Source organism: Leucopleurus acutus (assembly GCF_964270905.1).
Source record: "Leucopleurus acutus genome assembly, chromosome: 6".
NCBI lineage: Eukaryota > Metazoa > Chordata > Mammalia > Artiodactyla > Delphinidae > Leucopleurus > Leucopleurus acutus.
The window spans coordinates 86,003,812-86,022,544 of record NC_139149.1 but is presented as its reverse complement, the minus strand read 5'-3'; the positions used below and the strand labels follow the sequence as shown (position 1 = coordinate 86,022,544).

Here is an 18,733-nt window from a genome sequence, read left to right as displayed (position 1 = left end):
TTTTGGGCATAAGAACATTTAAGATTTACTCTCTTAGCAATTGTTTTTAACTATAGTTACCATGCTATATGTTAGATCCCCAGAACTTACTCTTCTTATAACTGGAAGGTTGTACCCTTTGGCCAATCTCCCCATTTCCCCCATCCCCCAGGCCCTAGCAACCACCAGTCTACTCTCTGTCTCTAGGAGTTCGGCTTTTTTAGATCTCACATTTAAGTGAGATCATAGCGTCTTCCTCTGTCTGACTTATTTCACTTAACATAATGCCCTCTTGAACAGCAGTGAGCCAGTGCAGCAATGAACGTGAGGGTGCAGATGCCACTTCGAGATAGTGATTTCATTTCCTTTGTATATAAACCCTGAAGTGGAATTGCTGGATAATATAGTAGTTCTATTTTTAATTTTTTGAGGAACCTCCATACTGTTTTTCATAATGGCTATACCAATTTAGACATTCCCACCAACAGTACACAAGGCTTCCTTTTTTTCCACATCGCCACCAGCATTTATCTCCTGTGTTTTTTATACAGCCATTCTAACAGGCGTGAGGTGATATTTCATTGTGGTTTTGATTTGTATTTGATTTCATTAGTACTGTTGAACACCATTTCATGTCCCTATTGGCCATCTATATGTCTTTGGTTGGAAAAAATGTCTACTTTGCCTATTTTGAAAATCAGATTACTGTTGTTGGTTTTTTTAATATTGAGTTATATGAGTGCATTATATATTTTAGATATGAACCCCTTATCACATCTGTGGTGTGCAGATATTTTACCTGTTCTGTAGATTGCCTCTTCATTTTCTTTTTTTTTTTTTTTTTTTGCGGTACGTGGGCCTCTCACTGTTGGGGCGTCTCCCGTTGCGGTGCACAGGCTCCGGACGCGCAGGCTCAGCGGCTGTGGCTCACAGGCCCAGCCACTCTGTGGCATGTGGGATCTTCCCGGACCGGGGCACGAACCTGTGTCCCCTGCATCGGCAGGCAGACTCTCAACCACTACGCCACCAGGGAAGCCCGCCTCTTCATTTTCTTGATCTTCTTTTTTTTCCCAGAGATTTTTAGTTGGATGTAGTCCCACTTGTTTATTTTTGCTTTTGTGTCTTGAGCTTTTTGTGTCATATACCAAAAATCATTGCCAAGACCAGTGTCAAGGAGTTTTTTTTGTTTGTTTGTTTTTGTGGTACGCGGGCCTCTCACTGTTGTGGCCTCTCCCGTTGCGGAGCACAGGCTCCAGACGCACAGGCTCAGCGACCATGGCTCATGGGCTTAGCTGCTCCGCGGCATATGGGATCTTCCCGGACCGGGGCACGAACCTGTGTCCCCTGCATCGGCAGGCGGACTCTCAACCACTGCACCACCAGGGAAGCCCTAAAATGTCTTTTGATTGGAGAATTTAATCCATTTACATTTAATTATTGATAGGTAAGGATTTACTAATGCCATTTTGTTCATTGTTTTCTGACTGTTTTGTAGTTCCTCTGTTCCCTTATTCCTTTCTTGTATCTTCCTTTGTGACTTGATGGCTTTTTGTGGTGGTATGCTTTGATTCTTCTATCTTAACTTTTTATGTACCTATTACAGGATTTTTTTGGTGATTACCATGAAGCTTACAATAAAATGTCTTATATTTATAACATTATTTTAGGCTGATAACAATTTAATTTGATAGCATACAGAAACTCTATACTTCTACTTCTCCTCCCCTCACATTTTAGGTTATTGATGTTACAGTTTACATGTTTTTTACATTGTGTGTCCAATAACAAATTACTATAGTTGGTTTTTTTTTTTTTTTTTTTTTTTGCGGTACGCAGGCCTCTCACTGTTGTGGCCTCTCCCGCTGCGGAGCACAGGCTCCGGACGCACAGGCTCAGCGGCCATGGCTCACGGGCCCAGCCGCTCTGCGGCATGTGGGATCTTCCCAGACTGGGGCACGAACCCGTGTCCCCTGCATCGGCAGGAGGACCCTCAACACTGTGCCACCAGGGAAGCCCACTATAGTTATTTTTAATATGTTTTTTTTTAACTTTTAAACTGGAATTGAAAGTGATTTATGCACCAATGTTACAATATTACAGAATCTGACTATGACTATATATTTACCTTTACTGATGAGTTGTACACATTTCATGCATTTTTACAAGGTTAATTTGCATCCTTTTATTTCAGCTTGTAAAGTGCCCTTTAGCATTTCTTGTAAGGCAGGTCTAGTGGTAATGAACTTTCTCAACTTTTGTTTGTTTGAGAAAGTCTTTATCAGGTCTTCATTTCTGAAGGACAGCTCTGCTGATACAGTATTCTTCATTGACAGGTTTTTTTCTTTTCAATATTTTGGATATATCGTCCCACTCTCTCCTGGCCTGCAAAGTTTCTCCAGAGAAATCTGCTTATGGTTTTATAGGGTTTTCCTTGAATGTGACGAGTCACTTTTCTCTTGCTGCTTTCAAAATTCTGTCATTGACTTTAGACAGTTTAACTATAATGGGTCACAGTCTCTGGTTGGGTGAAGTTGCTGCCCCTGCTCTCAGGTGGTGGAGGTGGGCAGGCTACTTGCTGGGCTCTGTGTTCAAGCAGTTCTGCTTGCTGGGCTCTGTGGTAAGGTGGTGCTGTGCTCTAGGGTCAGACAGTGTTACTAGCTGGGCTTTACAATCACCTCCAGTCAGGCAGGGTCACTGGCTGTGCTCCCTCACCAGATGCTGCTGCTGCCTGGCCTCTGTATGCAGGTGGGGCTGCAGCAGGGCTTCACAATCTGATGCAGCCTCAGCCTGCAGAGGCACAGGCTGAGTTTCATAATTGGGCAGGACTATGGCTGTGCTCGGCTTTTGGGCAAGGTCGCTGGCCAGACCTCCTGGTAGGGTGGGGCCTCATACTGTACCCCACAGTTGGGGGGTGTCATTGACTGAGCTCCCTGCCTAAGTGAGACTGCAGGACGTGCCCAGCAACTAGGCATGGACGTAGGCTGGGCTTTGCTGCCAGGCAGGGCTATAGACTGGGGTGTGCTGCTGGGCAGTACTGTGAGCTAGGCTGGGAGGCTCCCCAGCGTCCCTTTTAGGGCATCCTGGTCAGGTGGGCTGGGGCCATGCTCCCCTGTTGGGTGGGGCTGCTGACTTGCTTCCCTGCCTGGGCAGGCAATAGGATATGCTCTGCAGCTGCCCCAGGTCTCAGTCCAGGCTTCCTGGTCAGGCAGAACTGGAGGCTATGCTCAGCAATGAGTTAGCTTTCAAGCAGTACCTAATTAGAGGGTCCACTTATCTTCTTTAGGGAATTCTGGTCTTCTCTAAGATAGGTGTTTTAGTGTAGATATTCATTTCACAGGGTTGTATGATTGTTTCAAAATTATTCTCATATTTAAATTTGTGTTCTTATATTTTTTGTGTTCTTATTTTTTAATAAATATATATTATATGTACAGTCAACATATATATGAATTACTCTAGCTTTGGAGCCAGAAAAATCTGGGTTTGAATGCTGGCTTTTTTTTAAAACAAGTCATTTATGCCTCTCATTTTTCTTATCTGAAAAATGAGTCATACAATCCTGCCTTGCAGGACATCAGGGCTAGATATATTTATCAACTATATAGCACACAGTAAGCATCCAATAAATGTGATAGGTATTTTTAAGTATACACATAAATACAGACCATATTGATAAAAGAAACTATTTAAGAAGCTATAATAATCATGAGCTCATATATCTAACATACCTTCAGACTTATGTTAGCTAATTCCAAGGTTAGCTAATTTTGCATGCATAATCCTGTACCTAAGTAGAGAACATTTTTTTTTAACAGTCATAAGTGAAATATAATGGACATTGTTGTAGTTTCACCATCCATCTATAGTATTATTTTGTCTTTTAAAGCCTGCTGTATCAGCAGTTATATCCCTTCTTTTATTGAAGTATAGTTTATGTACAATATTATATGTTACAGTGTACAACGTAGTGATTCACAATTTTTAAAGGTTATGCTCCATTTATATTGGATTGGCCAAAAAGTTATTTCGGGTTTTTCCATAACATCTTATGGAAAAACCCAAACGAACTTTTTGGCCAACCCACCAGTTATTGTAAAATATTGGCAAAAAAATAAATATATATATAGGCTATATTCTCTGTGTTATACAATATATCCTTATAGCTTTTTTACAAAGCTATATAGCTTTTTTACAATATATCTTTATAGCTATTTTACATGTAATAGTTTGTACCTTTTAACGTCATACCCCAAACTTGCACTTCCCTCTTCCCTCTCCCTACTGGTAACTACTAGTTGGTTCTCTATATCTGTGTGCCTGGGTTTTTTTGTTATGTTCACTAGTTGGTTGTATTTTTTAGATTCCACATATAAGTGACATCATAGTATTTGTCTTTCTCTGTCTGACTTATTTCACTTAGCATAATACCCTCCAAGTCCATCCACATTGCTGCCAATGGCAAAAATAAACTCAAAATGGATTGAAGACCTAAATGTAAGGCTGGAAACCATAGAAGTCCTAGAGGAAGACATATGCAGAACACTCTTTGACATAAATCATAGCAATATTTTTTGGATTCATCTCCTAAAGCAAGGGAAATAAAAGCAAAAATAAACGCATGGGACCTAATCAAACTTAAAAACTTTTGCACAGCAAAGGAAACCATCGACAAAATTAAAAGGCAACTTATGCAATAGGAGAAAAAATTTGCAAATAATATGACCGATAAGGGGTTGTTATCCAAAATACATAAACAGCTCATACAACTCAACATCAAAAAAACAACCTAATTTAAAAATGGGCAGAAGACCTGAATAGACATCTTTCCGAAGAAGACATACAGTTGGCCAACAGGAACATGAAAATATGCTCAGCATTGATGATCATCAGAAAAATGCAAATTAAAACTATAATGAGATATCACCTCACACCTGTCAGAATGGCTATCATCAAAAAGACCACAAATAACAAATGTTGGTGAGAATATGGAGAAAAGGGAATCCTCGTACACTGCTGGTGGGAATGTAAATTGGTGCAGCCACTGTGGAAAAACGTATAGAGGTTTCTCCAAAAACTAAAAATAAGGCTGCCATATGACACAGCAATTCCACTCCTGGGTATATATGCAAAAAAACCCCCAAAACAGTTATTCAAAAAGATACGTGCATTTCAATGTTCATAGCAGCATTACTTACAATTGCCAAGATGTGGAAGCAACCTAAATGTCCATCAATAGATGAAAGGATAAAGAAGATGTAGTGTATATGTACCCAGTCATAAAAAAGAATGAAATTTTGCCATTTGCAACAACATGGATGGACTTAGAGGGTATTCTGCTAAGTGAAATAAGTCAGAGAAAGACAAATACTGTATGATGTCACTTATATGTGGAATCTAAAAAATACAACACACTAGTGAACATAACAAAAAAACCCCAGGCACACAGATATAGAGAACCAACTAGTAGTTACCAGTGGGGAGAAGGAGGAGGGGAGGGGAAAAATAGGGCTAAGGGATTAAGAGGTACAAACTACTGTGTATAAAATAAATAAGCTACAAGTATACATTGTACAACACAGGGAATATAGTCAACATTTTATAATAATTATAAATGGAGCATAACCTTTAAAAATTATGAACCACTATGTTGTACACTTGTAACATATAATATTGTACATCAACGATATTGCAATAAAAATTTTTTTTAATTAAAAATGGTCCTGGGGCTTCCCTGGTGGCACAGTGGTTGAGAGTCCGCCTGCCGATGCAGGGGACACGGGTTCATGCCTGGGTCCGGGAAGATCTCACATGCCGCGGAGCGGCTCGGCCCGTGAGCCGTGGCCGCTGAGCCTGTGGGTCCAGAGCCTGTGCTCTGCAATGGGAGAGGCCACAACAGTAAGAGGCCCGTGTACCACAAAAAGAAAAAAATGGTCCTAATAATAGTTGAAGATGTAAAAATCTTGGATTTTTTTTTTTTTTGTCATTCTTTTTTTTTTGCCACACTGCATAGCATGAGGAATCTTAGTTCCCCAACCAGGGATCAAACCCTGGCCCCAGCAGTGAAAATGCCAAGTCCTAACTCCTGGTCCACCAGGGAATTCCCTACCTTGGAGGTTTTTTTTTTTTTTTTGGTCTCTGTCTATACTGGGTTGCAAATTAGGTAGAGACATGGGAAACAGACTCTAAGAAACTGGCTCCTAGTGTAGTAATAGGGCATAATTTATCCCAATATAGGCCCAAAACTTAAAGATAATTTTTAAAAAAATGTTTGCCTATGGGTTTTTTGTTTGTATGTTTGATTTTTTAATGTTAAACATTAAAAAAATATGCTGTCTTTTAAGTACATATGTTTGATCTTTCCCTTCATATGAAATCACTACTCTAAATGAGAAATGTGGAGATGCTGCTCACAGCTATGCACAGCTCTTAGAAGAATAAAGCAGCCTTTGAATTAAAAGTACAACATACCCTGTTAGGAACACAGATTTGAGCCAGGCTGTCTGGTTTGAACCTGAGCTCCACTGTTAATTAACTGTGTGACCTTGAGCAAGTTACTCGACTTCTTGCCTTACTAGTGCCTCATCTGCAAGGTGGGGATGCCATGGTTATGGAGGCATCCGGTAGGGTTTTTATGAGGATCACCAAGGTTAACGTGCACCAAGCCCTGAGAAAAGCGCCAGGCACTCAGTAAGCTCTGCAGCCACATTAGCTGTTACTAGTTTCCAGGTCCCCAAACCATGCAGTATAGGATATGGAAGTTTGGCACAAAAATTGCATCAACTTCACAGTTTTGCCAAGTGCCAGCTCGTCTTAGAGCATCTGTCCAAGGCCTGTGCTAGGCCCAGGGAACACAGAGATGACCAGCTCCACTCCTCCACCAGGAAATCCTGAGTCTGATACAGACATGAGCAAATAAACCAGTAGAAGGCAGCATGGGGAATATTACCCATGTGTTATTAACTTGAAAAATTATAATCCTCAAGGAATAACCTCAAGTAATAATGTATTGTTAAGTGTATTTGTTTTCTATTGCTATGTAATGAATTATCACGGATTTGAAAAAAAAGCACAACATATCCAATCATTTATTCATTCATGCCACATAAAATGAATACCTGGGGCTTCCCCAGTGGCGCAGTGGTTGAGAATCCGCCTGCCAGTGCAGGGGATATGGGTTCGTTCCCTGGTCCGGGAAGATCCCACATGCCGCGGAGCAACTAAGCTCGTGTGCCACAACTACTGAGCCTGTGCTCTAGAGCCCGTTAGCCACAACTACTGAGCCTGCGTGCCGCAACTAAAACCCGCGTGCCTAGAGCCCGTGCTCCACAATAAGAGAAGCCACTGCAATGAGAAGCCTGCGCACCGCAACGAAGAGTAGACCCCGCTTGCCGCGCGCAGCAACGAAGACCCAACACAGCCACAAATAAATAAATAAATAAGAATATCTGTTGTGTCAGAGACGTGGAGAGCAGGCAGAAGAAAATATAGTTGACCCTTGAACAACGTAGGGGTTAGGGACACCAACCGCCTCCCCACCCCTACCCTCTGGCCCCCGTGCAGTCGAAAACCCACATGTAACTTTTGACTCTGCCAAAATTTAGCTACTAATAGCCTACTGTTGAATGGAAGCCTCACTGATAACAATCAATTAACACATATTTTGTATGTTATATGTATTGTATACTGTATTCTTACAATAAAGCTAGAGAAAAGAGAAAGTTATTAAGAAAATTATAAGGAAGAGACTTCCCTGGTGGAGCAGTGGTTAAGAATCTGCCTGCCAATGCAGGGGACACGGGTTCAAGCCCTGGTCCAGGAAGATCCCACATGCCACGGAGCAACTAAGCCCATGTACCACAACTACTGAGCCCTCATGCTGCAACTACTGAAGCCTGCGCACCTAGAGCCCGTGCTCCACAACAAGAGAAGCCACCGCAATGAGAAGCCCGTACACCGCAACAAAGAGTAGCCCCCGCTCGCTGCCACTAGAGAAAGCCCGCAAGCAGCAATGAAGACCCAATGTAGCCAAAACTAAATTAAAATTAAAAAGAAAATTATAAGGAAGATAAAATACCTTTACAGTACTGTGCTGTATTTATGAATACAGTACATTTACATTGTTTACAAGATGGGTCATCTATCAGTACCTACATCAATATTGTCTTACATAATAGAAAACACTGTAGATATTATATGTATTACTAACACTAGACATCAAAAATAAAAAGATAATGTGAAAAAGATTCATATTTATTTACAGGTGTAACGATTCATGCGTCTCTAACAAAGAAGCAGCAATATGATTGCATTATTGTAGCCTAGTGTAACTGCTAGACTGTTTGGATGCCTTCGGTGTTAACTCTGGGGCTCTGGATGGCCAGGGGCAATTGTCCAATTTCAAAAGAACTTTAGAAGTCAGTCCCTTCCTGACAAGGAACTTGCTGACTTCAGGGACAAAGCATCAGTGAAACTGATTCAGAAAAAGGGTTTTCATGGTCCAGTCCTTCTTGTTGTACAGCCAGAAGACTGGCAGCTGGTGTTTACCTTTTCCCTTCAAGGCTTGGGGGTTGGCAGCTTTATAGATGAGGGCAGTCCTGATCATGCATCTGACTGCATTTGCACAAAACAGAAGAGTTAGCCTATCTGTTCCTGCCTTAAATCCTGGTGCTCACTCCTCTTCCTTACTAATAAATGTCCCTAGTGGCATTTTTTACCAGAATAGGACAGTTTTGTCTGTATTAAAAGCCTGTTCAGGCAGATATACTTTCATATCAATGATTTTCTTAATGTCATCTGGGAACTCGTCTGCTGTATCTTTTTCAACACAGTTTCTCCTGTTATCTTGACCTTTTTTAAGCCAAACCCCTTTTTAAAATTATCAAACCATCCTTTACTGTCATTGAATTCTCCAGCATTAGATCCATCACCTTCCTTTTGCTTTAGATTGTCGTATAATGACTTTGCTTTTTCTCAAATCATATTAGTCTATAGGTACGCCTTTCTTATAGCAATCCTGCACCCACATAAAAGCTGCATTGTTTTTTTTTTTATTTTTTGCGGTACGCGGGTCTCTCACTGCTGTGGCCTCTCCCGTTGTGGAGCACAGGCTCCGGACGCGCAGGCTCAGCGGCCATGGCTCACGGCCCAGCCGCTCCGCGGCATGTGGGATCCTCCCGGACCGGGACACGAACCCGTGTCCCCTGCATCGGCAGGCGGACTCTCAACCACTGCGCCACCAGGGAAGCCCAAAACTGCATTTTTAATACGAGATAAAAAGGTACTTTACCAAATGTGCGAGGTTTTTGCACCTGCTGGCACAGCTGCAGTGATGGCTTCATGAATTTCCTTTTGTTTTTTTTTACAATGGTCCTTACCCTGGATTCATTTATCTTGAAATGGGCAACTGCAGCTGCATACCTCAATCTATGATACATACCAAGCATTTCAACATTTTCTTGTAATTTTCTGTGCTTCTCGGAAGCACTTCCAGCATCACTAGTGGCACTTCCTATGGGTCCTGTGGTGTTATTCAGAGTTTACAGTATTACCGTAAACATGAAAAAGACGCAAGACTTGAGAGATCAGTTTTTACTGTGACACACAATTTATTGGAGAAAGGAAATGGTCGTGTGGCGATGATTAGTGTCACACGGCATTTTAAGCTGATACTCCCAACACTTGAACTCACTGCAGTAGCAACCGGAGGTGGCTATGAAATTACTACAGTTAATTTTATGCAGTTATGATTTAATTACTGCATCTTTACATTTGTTTACATTTCTCTCAGCTGCATATTGTGCCATATCAATGATGTGTGCATAAGTTTTGATAAATTTTAACTTTTTATAATAGATTTGTGTGTATTTTATGGTAGTAAATGATAAAAATAGACTAGTATGTACATATATTTTATGCATTCATGACATACCTAATTTTTCTTAATGATTTTGATATTTCTTGACTGTGAGGTTCTTCTGTGAGTTTTTTCAAATTGTCACAAATCTCCAAAATTTTTTCCAGTGTATTTATTGAAAAAATCCACATATAAGTGGACCTGTGTAATTCAAACCCTTATTGTTAGGGTCAGCTGTATAAAATGGCCTTTCGGAGACTATAGAATGAGAACAAATCCACCAGGGAAGGAATAGGCTTTGGAATGTGAAAAACTTTATTTAATTGAGGTATAATTGACATATAACATTGTGTTAGTTTCAGGTGTACAACATGATGTTTGGCTATATGTATACACTGCAAAATGATCACCACAGTAAGTCTAGTTAACATCCATCCTCATACACAAATTTTTTCTTGTGATGAAAACTTTTAAGATTTACTGGCTTAGCAACTTTCACATATGCACTACAGTATTAACTATAGTCGACATGCTGTACATTACATCGTTATGACTTATTTATTTGGAAGTTTTGTGCCTTTTGACTCCCTCCGCTCATTTTGCCTCCACCCCTGCCTCTGCCTCTGGCCTCCAGCACTGTTCTCTACATCTGTGAGCTCGGGTTTTGTTTGTCCTTTAGATACCACATATAAGTGAGATGGTACAGTATTCGTCTTTCTCTGACTTATTTCACTTAGCATAATGCCCTCAAAGTCCATCCATGTCATTGCAGATGGTAAGATATCATTCATTTTTTTATGGCTGAATAATGTTCTATTGTATATATGAACCACATTTTCTTTATCCATTCACCCATCGATGGACACTTAGGTTGTTTCCATATCTTGACTATTGTAAATAATGCTGCAATGAACATGGGGGTGCATTTAACTTTTTGAAATAGTGTTTTCATTTTTTTGGATAAATACCCAGAAGTGGCATTGTTGGATTATATGGTAGTTCTATTTTTCAATTTTTTGAGGAACCTCCATATTGTTTTCCATAGCCACTGCACCAATTTACATGGAATGTGAAAACTTTTAACTTTCAAGAGGGCATAGATATAACAGAGGACCTGAATACCTGTGGGTATTACAAATTTATTTGTATATATATATATAGTGTTATATATATACATATGTGGTTTTTATATATGGTTCTTTAAATTTTTAGATATATGTATTATAATCTGATGTGGTCAATTGAACAGTTTGGTCACATTATCATAAAATACTACAGTAGGGGAGCTTCCCTGGTGGCGCAGTGGTTGAGAGTCTGCCTGCCGATGCAGGGGACACGGGTTCGTGCCCCGGTCCGGGAGGATCCCACATGCCGTGGAGCGGCTGGGCCCGTGAGCCATGGCCGCTGAGCCTGCGCATCCGGAGCCTGTGTGCCGCAACGGGAGAGGCCACAACACTGAGAGGCCCGCGTACCGCAAAAAAAAAAAAAAAAAAAAAAAAACTATAGTAAATAAGCATGCTAAATTTCTTCTTGTTCAGCTATCTTTTATGTGCTTTTGTTTCAGCAACTGAAGATCACAAGGAAAAACATTCTGGAATAAGAGAATTTGGAGCACCTCAGTTTTCTAACTCTGAAAATGGTAAATTATAATTTCACTATATATATGGATAATTTATTATTTAAAATTCTTTAGTTTTTAATATTTATTTCCATAACATGAAAATCTGTATAGGTCTCTACACAGGAATGCAATCCTATACTTTACTTTGTAGCACATGCCAATTGAAATTAAATAATTGCTTATTCTGTATGTTTCGGCCCTGTGGAATGTATCTCTGTAACTGTGAGGACATGTGGCACTGTGTTTATCTTACTGTCTCATGTGTCTCTACCATCCAGCAATGTAGGTACTCGGTAAATACTACCTTGAATGTCTCTGCCAAGCATTGCAAACATTTTCTCCTAGTTTGTCTTTCGAGTTTTCCTATAGTTGCTTCTTGCCATGAAAAAGTTTTAAACATTTTATGTAGTCAAATTTATTAATCTTTTATTTTATTGGATCTGGTTTTTGTCATATGCAAAACCCAGGTTAGAGGAGTTCGTTTATGTTTTCTTCTAATATTTGTATAGTTTTATTTTTTATATTTAGATCTCCAGTTCATTTGGAGTTTATTCATGCAATATGGCATTAACAGTGGATTAAATCTTATCTTTTTGCAAATGGCTATCCTTTATATTATTTTTTTAAATGCCATGTTTGCCCCAGTAATTTGAGATAACTTCCAATCATATGCTAGATTTCTATATGTATTTGAGTCTATTTCTGGACTTTCATAGAAACTTTTTTGTGTGTTTTTGTATCTGGTGGGACTAGTATCTTCCTCTTCGTTTCATTATTTTCTTAACTATTCTTGCATGTTTATTTTTCAATATGAGTTTTATATCAAACTGTCTAGCTCCATAAAAAAACTCACTGATACTTTTATTGTGATCACATTAAATATGAAAACTGACAGCTTGCTGATGTCAAGACATCCTAAGCAGAAACAAAGGGCATCTTTCTATTAAAGTTTACTTGTCTATCTTTCAGATATAGTTTTTTCTTAGAGGTTTTGAACATTTCTTGTTAAGTTTATTTCTGAATATTTTATTTCTTTTATTGCCATTATAAATGACATTTTCTTTCCATTTTATCTTTTAACTGGTTATTATTTTGTGTATTGATACAATTTTTGCATGTTAACCATATATCCTGCTACCTTGCTGAACTTGCTTATAGTTTGAGTTAGTTTTATCATTGATTTTCTGGAACATTCCAGGTATACCATCATGTCTTCTGCAAACAGAGATAGTCCTGTTTTTTCTTTATCAATTCTTGTGACTGTAATTAATTTCTTTTGTTTAATTGCATTGGTTACTACCACCAGAACAATGTGAAATAGTATTGTTCCTGATCTTAGTGTCAATGCCTGTACTGTTTCTGAATTAATTAAGACGCTAGCTTTTGGACTGAGGTATATATTTTACAGTGTTAAGTATCCATACATTCCTGTTTTCTCAAGAGTTTTTATTAGGAATGATTGTTGAATTTTGCCAACAGGTTTTTCAGCATCTATGCCCTGTGAAAACATGTAGGCCTGTGATTTTTTGTGTTTTCTTCTCTATGGAAATTGATCTGTTTAAGCTTTCTATCTGTACTGGGACCAATTTTAGTAAATTATATTTTTCTCAGAAATTATTCATTTTGTCTGGGTTTTCTAATTTATTTACATAGAGTTGTACAAAATCTCCTGATTTTTTAACAGCTTTATCAAGGTATAATTTAAGTACCGTAAAATTCACCCACTGTAAGTATAGAGTTGTGCAACCATCACAATTGACTATTAGACTATTCCCATTACCCCCAAATTCTCTCATGCTTGTTTGCAATTAATCCTTCTCCTACTCCCCCACTCCCGCCAGGCTAGAGCGAATTTTCATCTGGCTGAATTGAGAAGTGGGTGGAAGAGAGTGGTTCTTAGTTCAAGTCTTTCATTCTTTTCTAAATTTTAATAGATTTTCTTGAGTAAATGTTTCTACACTTGGTGTGTGTCCTTGGAACAACTTCCAGAGACTTTAAATGGTTGTTTTTAAAATCATTTTCACCAGTTACTTAAAACTGACGTGCAGGTCCCTAGACCTCATCATTCTATCATGCTGGAAGCCCCTATGTTTCATTTTTATTGATAATGATAAATAAATATTTATTTATTAATGATATTTTATTGATATTTAGGGTCATGATTTTTCATGTTAGTTGTTATTTAAATATCCCATGGATTATGATATGAAATGTCTTCTTTATCATTTTTCTGAAATTCCATTACCCTTCCAACCAAGAATTGTTTAATAGAAGGTATAAAAATGTGCAAGTGGAAGAGATTTTTATCTTTCTGGTTTCATTAAAAAAGTTGTCTCATTTTATTGCATTATAATCAGAGTATGTTGTTCGTAATATTTCTATTTTAAGAAACTGATTTGTGTGTGTGCCTTAGTTATAATTGATTTCTGTGAATTTTCAGTGTGTGCCTGAGAAAAAGGTACATTTTCTATTAGGGTTTGCTTATATTCAAAAGTAACTACCGTGTTTTTTTATGCTGTTTAGATCTTTTATATCTTTACTTTTGTCCTCTTGGCCTGTTTTTTTACTGAGAGTAGTATATTAAAGTCTCCTATTTTTAATTTGTTTCAGTTTCTCCTTGCATTTCCTGTTTCTGTCTTACATAGATGGTTGCTTAATTATTTTATACATAAATATTCATAACTATTAATATTTTCATTGTGAAATGTGGTCATTTTGATCTGTAGCCTACCTAATTAGAAATTATTTTCACATAAACTCCTAATCAGTTGAATTGTTCATTAAAAATTATGTTAATAAAGTATGAAACAAACTTATTTGCCCTATATCCTACTCTCATTTCCTCAAAAAGAAAAAAACCATTCTGTTTTTATATTCACTCAACAGTTGCAAAAGATGTACCAGTAGATTCATTGGAAGATGATTTTGAGAAGGAATTCTCATTTCTGAACAGCCTCCTAAGTCCTGGTTGTTGGAGTGCTAGTGAATTTTCCCAGGAATGCCAGGATGTCTTTGGGAGCCCCAAGGCCAGTCTTACATCCCAGGAGCCTTCTGGGGGGTCTGAGCCTCTTGCTCACTCCTCACGATTCCTTCCTTCACAACTCTTTGACCTTGGCCTTCATGCTGCTGGAGCTTTCAACAGTAAGTGTCTATGCAACATTTGGATACCCTTGAATTGTTGTATCTTTGTGAAGCAAAAATATGTGCCTGTGGATGCTGAAATCAACAAGGAGATTGAGTTAGCTTCTGTACTACTGGATGAAATCTGCAGTCACACCAGTCAACGGGAAAAATAACAAATATCATTGGAGTCTGTCAACGAGAGTGAAATAAGGGCTGCTTTCCTGCCACCTCCACTAAACCCCACATTTTTTCATTGACTTTCCCAGGTGTCTTCTCTACATAGAAAATCAGTGTCTTGTTTAAAACTCTTGACCTGCTAAGTTACCCTGCCTAGGGCAAGTGATACTGTTTGTTCCACCTAGCAAAACTCGATGTGTTCTCTTCCTATGGGCTCAGAGTTAACAAGAGCAAAAGGAATAGGTCTGGAGCTGGTTCCACAGCAGCCTTCAGGGCAAGGCAGCGGGAATGGAGGACTGTGGTGGAAAGCTGGGAGCAGGAAAGGGTCACCTGCTTTGCTTATATGTCAAGGACTCTCTCCACTCACCTGCTATTCCACCATCCTGTGTCCAACCCAACACTTTGGGAATCATTTTGCTCCCCACTTCCATATTGGTTCCAAAGTCTTGTCAATTCTGTTTCTAAAACGTGTCTCAAATTTCCCACTCCTCCTCCTCTGCCATTTAGAACCTCATTTGGTTTCCTGGGTTACTGTGACTCCTCCTAACAGGTCTCCCAAACCCCAATTCGTCTTCCATGTTTCCTCCAAAGTTCTCTCTCTATGAAGCAGATTCAGATGTCAGCACCCTGCTTACATTTTTCAAAAATAAAGCACCATTGGCCCCAGGGTCAAACCTGCCTGTGCCTGCATTTCCACCCTTATCTCCTACCTTATTTCAAAATACCTGCCATTTTCGGTAACCGTACTGTTTCCAGACCCTTCTGAGGCATCTTTGCTCATGCCCCTCTTTGGCTGTAATGTTCTCTAATAGAGTGTGGACTTGGGCCCAAATGTTAGGTTCCCATCCAGTGTTTCCTCCGCCACACCAACCTTGAGGACTCCCTCAGTACTGCCAAGTGGAAATGCTTTCTCCCTCCTCTGGCCTCCTGCAGTGCTTTACTGGTTTTCATGGCTGTGATCATAGTTCTTTTTTTAATATAGATTTTATTTTTGTTTATTTATTTTTGGCTGCATTGGGTCTTCGTTGCTGCGCTAGTTGCGTCGAGCAGGGGCTACTCTTTGTTGCGGTGCGCGGGCTTCTTTCTCATTGCGGAGACTTCTCTTGTTGCGGAGCATGGGCTCTAGGTGTGCTTCAGTAATTGTGGCTCGTGGGCTCAGTAGTTGTGGCTCACAGGCTCTAGAGTGCAGGCTCAGTAGTTGTAGCGCATGGGCTTAGTTGCTCCGTGGCATGTGGGATCTTCCCGGACCAGGGCTCGAACTGGTGTCCCCTGTGTTGGCAGGCGGATTCTTAACCACTGCACCACCAGGGAAGCCCTGCAATCATAGTTTATCCTGCCTTATATCCCTGTCTTTCAGCCTCACGGCACCTCACGGTGTCTTAATGCATTGTACTTTGTATTAAAATAATTATGTTCATACTTTATCTGCAAGACCATCATGCTTTATCCAATCTTCAAGCACCTCAAGGGCATGATCTGTGGGGTGATTTATCTTGGTGCTTTCTATGACAGCAGCATAAAAGTTAGCTCAATAAATAAAATAAATATCAGTTAAATAATGACTCAGTAAGAATTGGTTAAATAACCTAAAAGTAAGAATGGACCGTACTATTTGATAACGAGTCCCCCTGTGTAGGATAATTCAGATGTTTTGCTTGTGGTAAAATTTTAGACAGCAGTTATTCTCGTGTGGCATATCGATGGCCCAATAGTTATAAAGATTTACAAACTGATTCACTGTCTGCTATGAACTCCCGCTCTTTCTCCTTCACTTGCCACATCACCAGCAGCTCTGGACTCTTTTCTTATTTTCTGGCCGTACAATATCAACAGGATTTCTGCACTAGTCAGAACGTCTGTCTTGGTTCCTGCCTGCAGGCTGACGGGATATTCCCACGTAATAGCCAAGGCAATTGTGTTTGAGTGTCTTGCTGAGTCATCAGGCAGTTTAAACTGTTAAACTTCTCCCAGCACAGGACTCTTCCTACTTCACTAGTCTCTCCTTTATGTCTACCTCTTTTTCTCCTGTGATGTAGACCAGGAAGATGAGCTGCCCTGAGGGTTTAAAGATCTATGTTCTAGGAGCCCCAAGTAGGAACTTGGGCCTCAGATGATCTCTACTGTACAGGGAAGGTAGTAGGCCAGATAATCTAAGTTCCTTTCTAGTGCTGTGTTTTAATTATAGTATAAATACTTTTCATGTTACAGTAGACATTGCCCTGTGTTACTAGTATTCATAATGATACTTTTTAAGGAGTATATCATATTTCATCACATTTGTCCACCATAATACATTTAATTCCTTCCTTATTGTTTCTGCTTTTTCACGTTATAGATAATGCTGCAATAAACAAAATCATGCATGTACTTTTTCCTTCAGTTAAATTATTTCCTTAAGATAAATTTCTAGGAATGGGATTAGCAAGTCAAAGGTATAAACCTATTATTCATAGGTTTCAGGATGCTAATTGTCATGTTTATTTCCTCTCTTCCTGACTCCTTACAGCTTCTCTTTCTACACCTTATCCATTTGCCATTGTTTTAAAGAAAAAAGGCTTATATATTTATTTCAGAACCACTTTGCAAAATGTAAGAAAGTCTAACTCTAGCTGGGACTAAACTTAGATGATTTGAATAAAATTCATAATAGCAGATATATGTCTTATACTGTGGAATATTGCCCTGGTACAAAGATTGGAGGATTTTATTAGATATTTTCCCCTTTTCCTGTTTTGCTGATGCTACTTTCTACTTGATTAATAATGGATAATTCATTATTTCTCTTTCCCCAGGCTGGGCCTCCCAAGGGGGATTAGAACTTCCTCTTTCACACATTGATAACCAGTCAGTGCCTTCACAGAGTCCAAAGAAATTAACAAAATGTAAGTTATTTACTTATATTATCACAAGTAATATGCCATCCTATTAACAATCAGTCAAATTCAGGTAAATTTAGAAAAGGACCATGTTACAGTCTTCACCTCATATTGTCCAGAAAAGTACTTTGTTAATAATGAATTAAAATGAAAGCTGTATCTAGCTATCCCTCACTGTGGAAAGAATTGAACAGAAATTGTGAGCTGCCATAGTAAACTAAATTCTGTACCTTAATCTTTCATATTTTGTGTTAAGGTTTGTTGATAATGGATAATACCATTAGGGATAGAAGATGCTCTTTGTTTACAGAATGCCTATTGACAAAGAACGAGCCCAGGGTCTTAGCATAAGGCCTGGTACGTAGTAATTGCTAATATATATTGAGTACTTACTATATATATTTTTTAAATTTATTTATTTTTGACTGTGTTGGGTCTTTGTTGCTGTGCCCGGGTTTCCTCTAGTTGCGGTGAGTGGGGGCTACTCTTCATTGTGGTGCGTGGGCTTCTCAATGCAGTGGCTTCTTTTGTTGCGGAGCACGGGCTCTAGGCGTACTTACTATATTTTGTCTGCAGAGCTGGTCCATGTTGTAATTACCATGTAGGATATACATAGAAAATTGACACATTCTCTGTCTTGCAGGATCTTAGATACATATTAATCTTAGTCACTGATGCTGATTTACCTTTTTAATTGGACATAATTTCAGACGTACAGAAATATTTCATAAATGAAAATGGCACAAAGAACACATGTATATCCTTTACTCATTTTCACCTGTTGTATTTTACCCTGTTTGCTTTATGCAGGCTTGTGTGTGTGTGTGTAATGCGTGTGTTATTTTATCTGAACCACTTGAGGGTAAGTTACATACACCATGACCCTTTACCCCTTAATGCTGCAGTTTGTGTTTCCTAAGAATAGTATATTCTCTTGCACAACCACAGTATGGCTGTTAATATTAACGTAATCCTTTTCTATGATCCACCATGTATGTGTATTCCATTTTTGTGAGTTGACTCCATAATGTCCTTTATGTCACTGTCCCCCTCTGGGACAGAGAGTCTAGGGTCATGTATTGTATTCAGTTGACATGTCCCTTT

General features: G+C 39.2%; 1 protein-coding gene across 1 annotated transcript in view; it reads left to right on the top strand.

Moving 5' to 3' along the window:
* Positions 1-18,733, top strand: part of ICA1L (islet cell autoantigen 1 like) — a gene marked incomplete at its 3' end in the record, with an annotated part of 38,820 nt that overhangs the window by 16,376 nt on the left and 3,711 nt on the right. Inside the window, exons 9-11 of the mRNA XM_082840819.1 lie at positions 11,397-11,471; positions 14,340-14,594; positions 17,546-17,635. Of these exons, the coding sequence (XP_082696945.1) occupies positions 11,397-11,471; positions 14,340-14,594; positions 17,546-17,635 (420 nt within the window). The remainder of the gene's footprint in view (positions 1-11,396; positions 11,472-14,339; positions 14,595-17,545; positions 17,636-18,733) is intronic.